At 52.8% G+C, this 12,999-nt stretch overlaps 2 protein-coding genes across 2 annotated transcripts in view; both read right to left on the bottom strand.

Moving 5' to 3' along the window:
- Window positions 1–3,646, bottom strand: part of IRF7 (interferon regulatory factor 7) — a 3,866-nt gene extending 220 nt beyond the window's left edge. The window contains exons 1-11 of the mRNA XM_009889386.1: window positions 3,624–3,646; window positions 3,380–3,542; window positions 2,775–2,982; window positions 2,664–2,734; window positions 2,440–2,485; window positions 2,215–2,328; window positions 1,968–2,126; window positions 1,680–1,811; window positions 1,152–1,532; window positions 842–960; window positions 3–88 (exon numbers count right to left, since the gene is read on the bottom strand). Coding sequence (XP_009887688.1) covers window positions 3–88; window positions 842–960; window positions 1,152–1,532; window positions 1,680–1,811; window positions 1,968–2,126; window positions 2,215–2,328; window positions 2,440–2,485; window positions 2,664–2,734; window positions 2,775–2,982; window positions 3,380–3,542; window positions 3,624–3,646 — 1,502 coding nt within the window. The remainder of the gene's footprint in view (window positions 1–2; window positions 89–841; window positions 961–1,151; window positions 1,533–1,679; window positions 1,812–1,967; window positions 2,127–2,214; window positions 2,329–2,439; window positions 2,486–2,663; window positions 2,735–2,774; window positions 2,983–3,379; window positions 3,543–3,623) is intronic.
- Window positions 3,647–9,018: 5,372 nt separating this feature from the next.
- SLC25A22 (solute carrier family 25 (mitochondrial carrier: glutamate), member 22) overlaps window positions 9,019–12,999 on the bottom strand; it is a 28,009-nt gene continuing 24,028 nt past the window's right edge. The window contains exons 6-9 of the mRNA XM_009889360.1: window positions 11,918–12,089; window positions 10,969–11,123; window positions 10,013–10,088; window positions 9,019–9,127 (exon numbers count right to left, since the gene is read on the bottom strand). Coding sequence (XP_009887662.1) covers window positions 9,019–9,127; window positions 10,013–10,088; window positions 10,969–11,123; window positions 11,918–12,089 — 512 coding nt within the window. The remainder of the gene's footprint in view (window positions 9,128–10,012; window positions 10,089–10,968; window positions 11,124–11,917; window positions 12,090–12,999) is intronic.

The following is a 12,999-nucleotide window of genomic DNA, read 5'->3' as shown; positions in this document are numbered from 1 at the left end:
GCGGCAGGCTGACGGTGCCGCTGTCGAGGGAGGAGGCTCCTTCCCGCAGCACCTGTTCATACCAGTACTCGCAGAACTTGGGCACCAGCTGCAGCAGCAAACCATCAGGGTTATGGGCAGGGTTAGGGGCAGCTGCCTGATGTGGCTGCACCGCCCTGCATGGCCCCGTCCTCCTGGAGCGGAGGAAGGAGGTGTGCAGGGCCCTCTATAACTCTCCCAGCCCCTGAGAGTCCCCATCCCTGGGCAGCTGCCTCCCACCCCATCCTGCCAAGGTGGGGTGCCAAGGTGGCCCTCCCTGGATGCCAGGCCCCCAAGGGTCCCCTCTCCAGGCATCTGCCTCCCCCTATTTACCCTGCTCCCCAAGGGTTCCCCTACCTGGGCACCCACTTCCCCCCCATCCCCAAGCCCCAAAGGGTCCCACTCCCTGGACATCCAGCCCCCACCCCCATCTCCCTGCTCTCTAAGGGCCTCCTCTCCCCTGTCAGTCAGATGCCCCATCTCTCCCAGCACCCAAGGTATCCCCTCGTTGGGTACCCAGATTCCCATCTGCCCCAGACCCTGAGGATCCCCCTCCCTGGACCCCAAGGAACCACAGTCTCCCCTTGACCCCAAGGATCCCTCTCCCCAGGCACCCAGACACCTATCTCCCCTGGCCCCCAAAGGTCCCTCTCCTTGGGCACCCAGCCTCTGAGGGCCCCCCTCCTTGGGCTCCCAGACCTCCATCTCCCACACAGAGGGTCCCCCCTCCTCAGGCACCCAGAACCCCCCCATCTCCCCTGGCCCCAGGAGTCTCCCCCTCCCTGGGCAGCAGTGGGGCAGGGGTGGGTATTGGCCCCTTGACCTTGACCAGGATGAGCTTGGACTCCTTGGGCTTGTCTTTGGAGAAGAACTGCCCGAAGCAGAGGTAGATGGTGAAGTCAGGGGATCGTTGCCTTCGGCCGTTGCGGAAGTCCCTCAGCTCTGCGAGGGGAGACAGGACTCAGTTTTGGAGTGAGCCCAGGGGACATGGTGGGGCTGGGAGGGTTCAGATGCTTGTGTGCTTGTGACATCCTAGAGCCAAGCCCCAAAACGAGCCCCAAAACCAGGAAGGGGAGGGAACGAGACAAGGGGATTGAGGTGGAAGGATGGACACACAACACACTCCTGCCCACCTGTGCAAAACTCATTGAAGTCAAAGATGGGGGTTTCCTGGTCCCGGCAGAGCATGTTGGGTGGGGGGTCCTCGACGCCCTCAAGCTGCTGGGACAGGGCCCAGAAGACCTTGCACTTCTTCAGGCGGGTGGCGAAGAGCTTGCTGGCACGTTGCTCCAGCTGCAGCCCCACGCCGCCCAGCAGCTTCTCGGTGAAAAGCCGCTGCTTGCTATCGGCCAGCTCGGCGGGGCTGGGGAATTGCACCAGGCGCCCGGGGCGCAGGGCCACCGCTGGGTCGGAGGGCTGGTACACCAGCAGGCACTGGCTGCCCCCCACCTCCTCCTGGTGGCAGAGCTTCCCCCGGTAGTAGATGCTGATGTCCAGGATGGTGATGATGCCACCTGCACCGGGCAGAGATCAGCAGCGGTATTCCCCAAACCCAAATCCTACCTCTCCCCAAAATGCCCCTTAAGCTTTAATAACTATTAATAATTATAGAAAATATCATTATAATAAAATTACTTACAGCTATAATTAATAACCCTCACCTGTGTTATCCTCTGGTGGCGGTGGTGGTGGTGGCGGCACAGGGTTGGCAGTGGGGGCAAAGAGCATTGCCTCCCCTGGGGATGGCACAGGAACCGTGACCTCCGGCAGGTGGCATGGCAGTGGCATGGGCCCTGTGGCAGGAGATGGGCAGCATTGGCATGACGCTTCAGGGTGTAGCAGGGTGGGGGTTGCTTTGGCATGGAGTGCAAGTGGCAGCAACCTGGCCTCTTCCCACCCTGTTAGGGCGTTTCCACGCCTGGGGCTGGATCCTGTCCCACAGCACCCACCGTGGCCCTCCAGCAGCACGGAGTCTGAGGGGCTGTAGGTGCCCAAGGGGGGCTGCTGCACCACGGGCACCCACTGCTGACATGCCGGCGGCAGAAGGCAGTTGTTTTGGCTGGGATCTGGGTGAGGCTGAAGTAGGTTGTCCTGGTGGGAGGTGTCCACTGCAGAGAAATCACCAGTGGGAAGAAGCTGGGGTCACCCACCCATGGGGTCACCCACCCCACACCCCGCAAGCAGGGGTGGTCTCACCTGCAGGTAGCCAGGATGGGGTTGGGGGGCCAGCATCACGGGGGGAGATGTTGCACTGCTGCAGCACCCACTGCAGGTCCTCCATCACTGTGAGCTGTGCGGCTTCGGTACTACCTGAGGGGGGAGCACAGCAGGTGGGAGGTCTCACAACCCCAAAACCAGCCCTGGCTGAGACTACTAGGGTGCCCCCCCCCCAAAAAAAATAACTGGGGGACCAGCACCTACCTGGGTGGGCAATTTCTGGGGCTATGTCTTGGGGAGTGAGCTCCAGCTGCAAAGCGAACCAGGATGGGGTCTTACCACTGTGGATGGGGGGCACCCAGCCTCATCCTGCCTTGCATCTCAGCTGGGTCCTGGGCTGCAGCTCGGGAGCATCCCAAGGACATGGGGTGCAATGCCTGAGCAGCGGCACCTCCCCACCCCCCCACCCACTGTGCCAACCCCACTACCTGCGGCTGCTGCTGGTCCACTGCAGGGTCACAGCTGTCATAATCTCCCTCTTTGCCATGCCAGAGGGTGTCTGGAAGGAGAGCAGCATGAGCAGGGCACCCTGAGATCACCTGTCCCACCCCCCAAAACAGCCCCTCCCATGGGGTGAGGCTCACCTGGGGCAATGGCGAAGACCTTGTGTGGATCATCACCATACTTGGAGCAGTCCTCCAGCAGCATGAACATGCGGGTGCTCCTCAGGGCACAGCGGAAGTTGGTCTTCCACTTAGCTGGGTCCTCAGGGCACCCCTCATATCGCCCACTCGCCTTTGCCCAGGCCTGGGCGGCGCGGGGGCGGGGAGGGGGTGAGTATGGGGACCCTGGCTCCATGAGCATGGAGGTTTCAGGGATGCCTTGGTCGCTCTCTCCCCACCTTCCCAGTTCCCACATTCCACCCACCTTGAAGACCTCAAAGTTGCTGCTGGTTATCCTCCCCATCACACCCACCTTGAATACCTTGAGCTCACCCCTGGTCAGCTACCATCTCACCCACCTTGAAGACCTCAAGGTTGCTGCTGGTGACACTCCATTCCACCCCCCTTGACTACCTCAGTGTGGCTCCTGGTGACCCCCCCATCCCACCCACCTCGAAGACCTTGAGTTCATTGTTGGTCAACCCCATCCTACCCACCTTGAAGACCTTGAGCTCACCCCTGGTGACCCCCATCCCACCCACCTTGAAGACCTCCAGGTCGCTGCTGGTGACATCTTTCCTGGCGTTGTGCTTCCAGGGGACGCGGAAGATCCTGTGGTTCGGGTCGATCCAGCACAGTCCCCGGTAGTTCCCGCTGCTGACGGCGCTCAACAGCCAGGGCCCAAACCGCAGCTTCTGGTTCTCCCTGTGGAAGCGGGACCGTCACCGGGAGGGAGCCGGGGCCACCCGGAGAAGGCCAGGAGGGAGATGCTGGGGTGCTGCTTACCCCTCGTTCGGCGGCTCTGCCATGGTGCCGCGGGGTCCCCAGTCCTGCAGGACCCGGGGCGGGTGGGTGACCTCAGCTCGGGGCGCGGCCACCTCCCGCCCGGCCCTTTTATCCGCCCCCTCCACCCGCGTCCGGTTTCCCGAAAAACACGTGACTCTTCCGAAAGTGAAAGTGTCGCCGGCGGGCACCCCCGCCGCGGGGGGGTGGGGGTGTGTGTGTCACGCACACCGGTCCCAGTGATGCACCCGGACGGATGCTCTGGCCCCAGCCTGGTCCACCCCCCGGGGGATGCTGGCAACCCCCTCTCCAAATTAGTGATAATTTAAAAAAAAACAACAAACCAAACCAAACCAAAAACAGTCTTAGGCCTTGCCCTGCACTGGCATGGGAGTGGGACACAGATCTTGCAGGGCAAGGGGCAGGATCAGTCCCCGAGCTTGGGCTGGGGGGCAAAACGCCCGTGATGCGGCGCTGGGGTTGCTCCCCATGGGTTGTTGAGGCCCCAAAAGTGCTGGTGCAGGACAGCTGCACCCCAAAATTAAACACAGGTTTGCAAAGAGCAAAGGGCAGGTGGGACACCCCAAAACGCCTGGGTTCAGCCCAAAAACAGCTGCACCCACCACTGCCAGGGCTTTCCAGGGTGCACCGGCCACACAGCCCGGGCACACAGGGTTCAGCCTCGGGGCTGGAAACTCCCGTGACTTTTTATTTACTTATTGTATTTATTTAAATGCTTCTTCTTTCAGGCTGTCTTGGTTTCCACACTATAGTGCCTCACCACCCTTAAAGTGAAAAACTTCTTCCTAATGTTTAATCTAAACCTGCCCTCTTCCAGTTTATAGCCATCCCCCTCGTCCTGTCACTACGTGCCCTAGTAAAAAGTCCTTCTCCAGCTCTCCTGTAGGCCAAGTACAATTAGCAATGAAGAGGTTTTTACATGCAAATCAGTCATGTTTACTGAACAAACTCTCTCAATAAGCTTTATTTAAAAAAAAAAAAAAAAAGAAGAAAGAATAAAAGCAAAACCCAGGAGGGCAGTGGGCACTGGCTATGCTTCCCGCATCCAGGAGCCGGTTTTCCCGGCACTCCCTTTTCCCATAAAGCCAGGGTGTTCCCGCGGGCCTGGCGCTGCTCCTTAGGTTGAACATCTGCAGAGGCGCCAAGGGAGCTGCTGGCACACGGTTTCTGGGCCTCAAAAGCTGCTTTGACGGGATCTGGGGATGGGTCAGGATGCTAAATGAGTATCATGAGCACCTCTGGTGCTGCTGTCCTGCATGGTGGCACCGTGGGTTTACGCAAAAAAATAGAAAGGGAAAAAAAGGAGGAAAAACAACCCCAGGGTCATGCATCAGCCCTGCATGTGTGTTTCGGGGCCGGCACCACCCTTGCAAATGGGTGAACCCTATGGGGGTCCCCACTGTCCCCACCAGGCCCCAAAAGCAAGGGGGAGAGCCGGCAGAGGTGAGAGTGGGGTCCTGGTGGCCAGTGCATGGTGGCAGCATGTTCCCCCCATCCCAGAAAGGGGAAGCGGCACCCGGCCAGGGCTACAGCTGGTTTCCAGTAACATGGGCCCCAGGCGCAGCCGCCCATGATAGAAAGCGGTCACCCTGTGCCCCAGACCGTTGCAGTGCAGGTTATGTAGGTTTTTGCATTAAATTAGAAGAGAATTAGCGCATAACCATGATATGAGGCAGATCACGTGCAGCCCAAGCACTAGCTCTTCCTTGAGCCGAAACCCCCCCCCCCCCAAGATTTGCAGGCGTTTTACAGATTTATTACTCAAGGACTAGAGTGGTGGTCATCGGCCTCATTTGGCCTCTTTCTCCTTACGCTTCTTGCTTTCAAGGAAATTTCCCCTTCTTTCCAGGAAATGTCTCCCTACTGCTTACTAGGAACCCCTGCATGGTTTTCCAGGACATTACCCTTTGTTTTCCAGGAAGTTTCCCCCTTCCTTCCTAAGAAATCCCCCTATCACTTACCAGAAAATTTCCCTTTGCAGGGTATTTCCCACCCGTTGCTTGCCAGGAAATTCCTCTCTTGCTTCCAGGGAAAGTACCTTGTTGCTTTCTAGGAATTTTCTCCCTGCTTAAAGGACTTCTATTGCTTTCTAGAAAAATAACTGTTGCTTCCCAGGAAGCAAGAAATTATTTCCCAAGAAATCTCATTCTTCCTGTCCAGGAAATTTCCTTTTTGATTTCCAGCAATTCCTTCTCTGCTTTCTGGGAAATTTCCCCTCTAGGAAATACCACTGTTACTTCTTAAGAAATGTCACTTTTGCTTTTCAGGCCTTTCCTCCTTGCTTTCTAGGAATTTTCCTCCTTCAGTTTCTAGCCTGTACCTCTTACGGCTTTCTAGGAAGTTCCCTCATTGCTTTCTTACAAATTTCCAGAATATTTCCCCCCTTGCTTTTGAGGATTTCCCCCTAGTGGTCTCAAGGGAATTCCTACATGGTGTTGCTGTAAATTTCCCCTTCATTTTTCAGGATATTTTACTGTAGGTTTCCAGGAACTCCTCTATTGCTTTCCAGGAAATTTCCCTTTTGCTTTGTAGGCAGTTTCCCCCAGGGCTTTGGGAAATTTCCTCATTGAGTTCTAGGAAATTCCACTAGCCAAAACTGACGCACCCACCTGAACCCATGACAAGGGTGTATGGCACCTCCCCCAGAATGTATTTAAGGGCAGTAAACACCACAAAACCCAAACAAACTGGAGCCACAAGAGCCACAGTCAGGGCAGGAGCAAGGGACAAGCTGACATGGGACAAGGTACAACTGAAAAGGGCCTGGGGCAGGTGGAGGGACGTGGTAGGATACACAAGGAGTTAACCCCTCCCCTAGGGACAAGTGGCACCCACAGGGATGGGAGCAGAGGTGTGTTCATTTGTTTACTTTTATTTTTCAATACTGCAATCAATGCTTAGAGGTTTCTGTTAATCAGTTACTAATTAAGTTGATGGGAATTCTCCCATTTAAAACTCTATTTTTTTGGCTAGTGGCTCCCGTGGGGCCACAGTCACTACCCGCTGCCACCTCCCCTTGTCCTCCTGGTTCACGGACATCTCCAAGCAGCTAAAAATCAGCCCTATTCAGGTCACCAGCTCCAGTGTGGTGGAAGAACTGGAGATTTCAGGAGGAAGAGTCAGTTTTACAAAGAGGTTTTTAAAAGCATCCAAAAGGACAAAGAAAGCTTTTCCTGAATCTCAGCCCTTCACAGCACCGGATTTTCCTCCAAATGTAACCCCACAATATAAACCTGCATTTCGCCCACCCCTCTGCAGCTAGAAGTAATCCAGCTTCAGGGGGCAATCTTTGTAGGCAGAACGGCAAGCAGCAACCCCACTAGTTTTATCATCAAGATTTTTTTTCCCAAGGAATGGGACAACTTAAAAAAAAAAAAAAAAAAAAAAAAAAAAAAAAAAAAGAAGAAAAGAATCTTTCTCTTTTAATCCACCCAAGGGAAATCCGGAGCAAGAGCAGCATCACAGCACTACACACAGCACAGACATCTATCATCATCTTTGCACAGGTTCCTTCCCAGATACAATGGAGAAGTCATTAAGAAAAACAGAAAAATAAAATTATTCACATATGCAAAGTGACAAGTAACAAAACAGCCACAGAAGAACTTTTTTGGAGAGAAGAAGGACACATCAAGGAAGAAGGCCCTCAACATACAGGTTTTGGAAAAAGCTAACCCAAGAACATTGAAACAGAGGTGATTTTCTTTTAAACATTAAAAACTGGGATTTTTTTTTAATTAATTTAAATATATATTTGAAACATAAACACCAAGCAAGTGCCTGGAGAACAAAGCAAAAAGAAGAAGGAATGAAAAGTGAATTTGACCAGTTTAATTTAAACACCAAAGTTGGGTGGATTGCACCAAATGGAATAAATAATGGAGAAGATCACACTGGGTCGGTAGATCTCACACTTAAGATCATTTAAGCTAGAATTAATTACACAGCCCAAGAGAGTACTGAACAAGGAAGTCCTCTGATAAGTGATGTTAGCTGGGGCAGTGTCCCTTTGACAGAGCGGGTTGTAGGTGTGGATTTAGCCCCTGCCACCCAAAAACGATCACCAACCCAGAAGTGAGCGGGATGACACGTGATCCAGAGGACTCAACCCTGTAGTCGTAAGCAGGCAAACAGCTCCTCGCTTGGGGTGTAGGAACCCTCTGCCTCTTCAACAGTGGCTGGCTCCAAGCATGCCCAAGTCAAACATCAAAGCACGAGACCTTGTGTTTTCACCCTGTAAGGTGAACACACAGGTGCGGCTCCCCGAGGTTGGGAACCCCACAAAAGGAGCAGGCCCCTCCTTTCACACACGTGGGGCCAGGCTGGAAAAAAATATAATAAAAATCAGCTAATCAACACCTGCAGCCACTGTTTTATCACCCCAGGGGTAGACAGGATGAAGGAATGTAAGCGGTTTCTTGTTTGGTTTTCTCTCCCCGCAACCCCTGCATTAAAAAAAAAAAAAAAAAAAACCAAAAAAAGAACAAACCCCCCCCAAACCCCCTGAACAAAAATAACTTGATCCCAAGTTCCTCTGCCTCCCCTGCTTGTAGCCAAGCAGTGAAGAAGCACCTTCGGACATTTGTGTGATCCCACAGACATGTTCCCTACAGAGCAGACATCTCATCTCTGCACCTCACCCGGATGTGCCTGTGGCACCTAGTTAGAAGGGACATCCCTTTGCTTTAAAACAATAATTGCAAAAATCAATAGTAACGATCCCCTTTCCCTTCCTCTGACCTCCAAGAAGTTCATCTAAGTCCAATTCATTTTTGAGAAAGGGAGAAGTAAAGGGTGAAGGTTTCCAGGCCAAGGAACTTGCCAGATCCAGCATCTCCCCTGCTGTGCCTCCAGCGGCAATGAGATAAGCCCCCTTTGCGCAGTGCCTGCTCTCGACCCGGGGCCAGCACAGCTGAGGGGGGGCTGCAGGGACACAGCTGCCCCTCCAGCTCCTCCTCAGATAGCTGGCAACTCCAGGAAGAAAGAGGGGGACTGGGGTGGATGAGGGTTCAGGTTATTTCTTTCCCATCCCTCTTCCTCCCCAAGGCTGGGAGGAGACTTCTGGGTCTGCAAGCCCAGTCTGTGCTTACCAATGTCCTTAAGAATGACAATTTAAAAAAAAAAAAAGGCAAAAGAAAAAAAAAAAAGATATGCATAATTAGGTGTTGTCCGTGGAAGGAGCAGGAGGGGGCAGGTTCCAGACTGAGACAGAAGAGGGACTCTCTCCCTGTGTTTGCTCATCTGGAGACCACGTCCACTCAGCATCCCTGCACGAACTCTTTGTGCTGTTGCTCTGACATCAATCGACACAGATGTTGAACACGGGGATGAATTCAGCACTGCAGAGGGCAGGAGGGCACACGCAGGCATGCCAGGCCTAGATGAAGTAGACGACTTGTGCAATGCCAAAGAGTGGAGCAATGACCAGGGCTCGGCAGTACGCCCCTTTCAGGAAGGCCATGGGCCCTTCCTTCTGCCAGATCTTCCTAGGGAGAAACAGCACAGACAGGTAAGTGCCCATCCCACCCCTCCACCATGCCAGGAGAGCATCTGGCCATGCCCTGGCCTTCTGCCTCCTTCCAGAGGCTAAACCCAGGCAAGCACTGTCACCTGGCACTGCCTCCACAGCAGATCATCCACCATCCCCCACACGCTCTGTGAATGGCCATGCAGGAACATGCCCCATGCCTATGTCTGGCCAGAAGCAGAACCATCTGCCTGGGTCTGCATGTACAGCTAAGACAACCCCATGCTTGCATCAAAAGGTCCCCATGTTCAAAAGTTGAGGGCAACTCCACCCTCAGTATGGGACACAGCCAGATGGCAAGAGACTTTGGCTATTCTGGCTGTAACAGCAATACAGAAGCAGAGCGGTTGTGTTTTGAAACTCCCTTCATGTTCTGAAGCAGCCAGACCACAGTTTCGCAAAGGGTCAGAGGACAGTGCAGCTGGGGACAGCCCACTCAGCACTCCTGCAGCCCCTGTTCAGAGCAGTCCCAGGAGGAATATGAGACTTAATGCTGTAGGATTTTCAGACAACCACAGCATTGCCTCCCTTTGCAGAAATAAAATCTCAGTGTTATGACTGTTGGGGTTTGGACAGAAGCATTTAAATACAAATGCTATATTTACCTTGCTCAAAATACGGATAAGTTCTCTTTTGTATACCTATATATATGAACAGCATATAAAAGTCATATATCTATATATGTATCCATATAGATAGATACATAAAAGCACAGGTTCAGAGGGAACCTGAAACAGATAAGCTGCTGCTTGGGTCTAGAAGCTGCACTGACTGCCTGGCAGTGGGCGGCAGCAGATGCTGTACATCTGATGTAGTGGCCTGCTTCTTCACGAGGAAGCCTTACTTGGTGCAGTCCAGGATTCCTGAGTAGGTGTCCTCATTCACTCCTCTCTGCAAGGACTGCAGCCGCGTTTTGATCACTGGGGAGAGAGAGGGAGAGAGAAGACAGTGGTGAGCACTGGGAACATAGCACGCTCTTCAGCAGGCAAGAGCCACCCTGAAAATAATGTATTTGAAACACAGGCAAAACGAGATCACCAAGAACGCAGACCATTTTCATGTATTTATCAGCAAAACAGGGGAAAACAAACCCATTCCTTTACAAATGGATAAAAGAAAAACACAGCCACCCAAAACCACCCCCCTCCCCTCACTGTGACCAAAGTTTCCAAGGCTGACCTAAGCTTTAAACACTTCCAAGTTCAGACAGATTTCTGCAAAATGGGAACTGATTTTCAAATACTCAGCTCCTTCTGGAAGAAGTATCTAAAATATATGATGCTGCTCTTACATTTCTTCACACCTTGGAGTGTGTGCAATGTTAGGGAGAGAAGAGTTCCTTTCTGTTGTTTTTCACAGCAGAGAAACTGAGGTGGTATTTAAGGCAGATGCCGTGGAGCAGGAGAAAAGGCCACAGATCTGAGGCTCCCCCTGGCTGTCCATGACCGTAAGCATGTAAATAGTCCGCATACTATCTCCACATGGAAATGTGCCTTTTCAGGGGCATGTTCACAGCCATTCCTGCAAAGAATGGCTGAAATTAATGACACCCTCTTCCTGACTTACCTAACAAGTACTGCAAACCTCTGTGCAAGCTGTGGCCAAAGGTATAGTTCAGCTGAAGGAAAGATCATCTGAGCTGGAGGTGGCTCAGACAGCAGAGTACCTCCTGTACCTCCCTGCGCACTCATGCTGCAAAGAGGTTGGCACAGTCACCCTCCTCCTCACCTAGCCCACTCATGGTCCTCTGACTCCTGTCACTTGCCACTAGGCGACCAGCACATGCTATTCGGGACTCACCATCACAAGGATTTACAGCCACTGCAGCTGTACTGCCAGCCACACATCCGGAGAGGAAGGACACATAGAATGGAGCCTTGACATTGGGGTCTTTCTGGCCCAGCTTGTTCAGATTTGCAAACAGCGGGAAGTAAACAATGGAGAACGGGACATCCCTGTGGTGGGGAGGGAGAAAGGGGAAGAAAGAACAAGGATGAGCAAAGTCAGAGTGGGACACCAACAAACTGAGCATCAGAGAAAGGGCTGCAAGCATCATGTATTGGCAGCACAGCTACAAGTGCAACAAAGACATCCCAGCTCTGCAACTGCAATGCAGACAGGTGCCAAAACTCAGCAGGGGAAAAACTGACAGCACAAAGGACAACAGGCCCACAGGAGGCATGCAGCCCTGCAGAGTCAATGGCATTCCCCTGATTGTTCAACACTCAACCCCAGCACATTCAGAAGTCAATTGTTTTGTCCACTTTTATTAATTACAAGAGGTTCACATTCTGTCCCCCATCCCACTGGGCGCTGCTTTAGCTCTGCCTTTGTTAAAGCTAGAGGGAAATCACCCTGTGATAGCCCAAGTAAAGAGCGGGTACTGGTCCTTGCATTCAACATGCTCCGTGGGCCAGAACGCATTTCACACTTTGGAGACTCAGGCTGACAGTTTTGCTTTGCTAGCTCACAAGGACTTCTCTACAGTATTAAAATATGGACCATGGGGGAGACAAAAACCTTCTGCAGAAAGCAGCGGAATTAAATCTTCCAGGAACAAAAAGGCAGCATCCCTTGCTTCCCTGACCTTCCCCTCCCTTAATGCGTAAAACCTGTGCATGGAAACCAAATCAAGCCCACACCCCCTGAAGACAACAAACCCTTTGCAGGCTCATCCCCTGGATGGCTGGTGCTTTAGGTTCAAGACTAGGAACACCAGTGCCCTGTGCTCGAGCCCATGCCATCCTACCTTAGCAGCGTGGCTCCCAGGCCCTTGTAGAGTCCCGCGATGCCTTTGCTCCGCAGCAGTTCCCTTGTTATCTGTGTTGCTGTGGTGCGCGTTTCCACCACTGGCTCCGCTGCCCCCGCCGCAGAGGAAGAGGAGAGCTGGGCCTGTGCTGCCATCAACTTCTTCTGTGCCGCTGGGGAGGAGCAGAGAGAGCACTGGTCTACAAGATGCTCAACAGAAGTCTCTTGCTGCCCAGTGCCACAGGAAGACGCAGATCTCCAGCTGCACCAAAACATGCAGGCTAACACCAGCCAGGTGCCCTGCAAGCTTTTGCTCCCAGTCTGCCCATCTCCTTCAGCCTAAGCCAACCCAGCTTGTCCCAGTCTAGGAGCTGGCTGCTGCCACATCACAACGCTGTCCACTGCCCTCTCCTACTGACTGGTTTTACCTAAGCAGGAGCAGCCTGTCACACACCGCCTCCGTAGTGCAGAGAGAAGGAGCAGCTGTGAGCAGGCAGATAACAGTACCTGCTTCCAGCTACATCCGAGGCCCCAGTAGGACAAACGAAAGATATTCATAAATGAGAGAGGTTCAAGAGTTCCGTTCTTTGCTTCCTTCCCTTGAAAGCAATCATTAACCAGCGGAGTTCCTCAGCCACGTTTATAAACGCAACGTGGTTTCCCCCGGCCTTTTCAAACTGATGCATTTCTGCTCTTTGGCCAGAAGGTGGAGAGCACAATCAACCTCTAGGCAATCCTCTGGCTGCCACCGGCACACCATAGGTCTCTTGCCACACAGAGAACAGGCTGTTCACAGCAGTAAAAACCTCTTCTGAACCCTCAAACCAGGGCTTAATTCCTTCAAACATTTTAAAATAATACGCACAAAGAGGATAAGGTTTGCATTAAAAACAGTGAAGAGAGGAAAAAAAAAGTAAATCCATGATTATTCATGAATGCCACATCAAAGGAGAGATTAAAGGACAAATTGGCCCATTTTCTAGGAAGGGCCACAAACATAGTGTCTAACAGTGTCATGAAGGGCTTCTGGGGAAGGAGGCCATACCCTGGGCTGACCTCTGGAAGATATTAAGGCAACAGGCA

The sequence above is a fragment of the Charadrius vociferus genome, unplaced genomic scaffold (genome assembly GCF_000708025.1).
Source record: "Charadrius vociferus isolate BGI_N301 unplaced genomic scaffold, ASM70802v2 scaffold467, whole genome shotgun sequence".
Classification (NCBI taxonomy): Eukaryota; Metazoa; Chordata; class Aves; order Charadriiformes; family Charadriidae; genus Charadrius; species Charadrius vociferus.
This window is presented reverse-complemented; position numbering and strand designations above follow the sequence as displayed.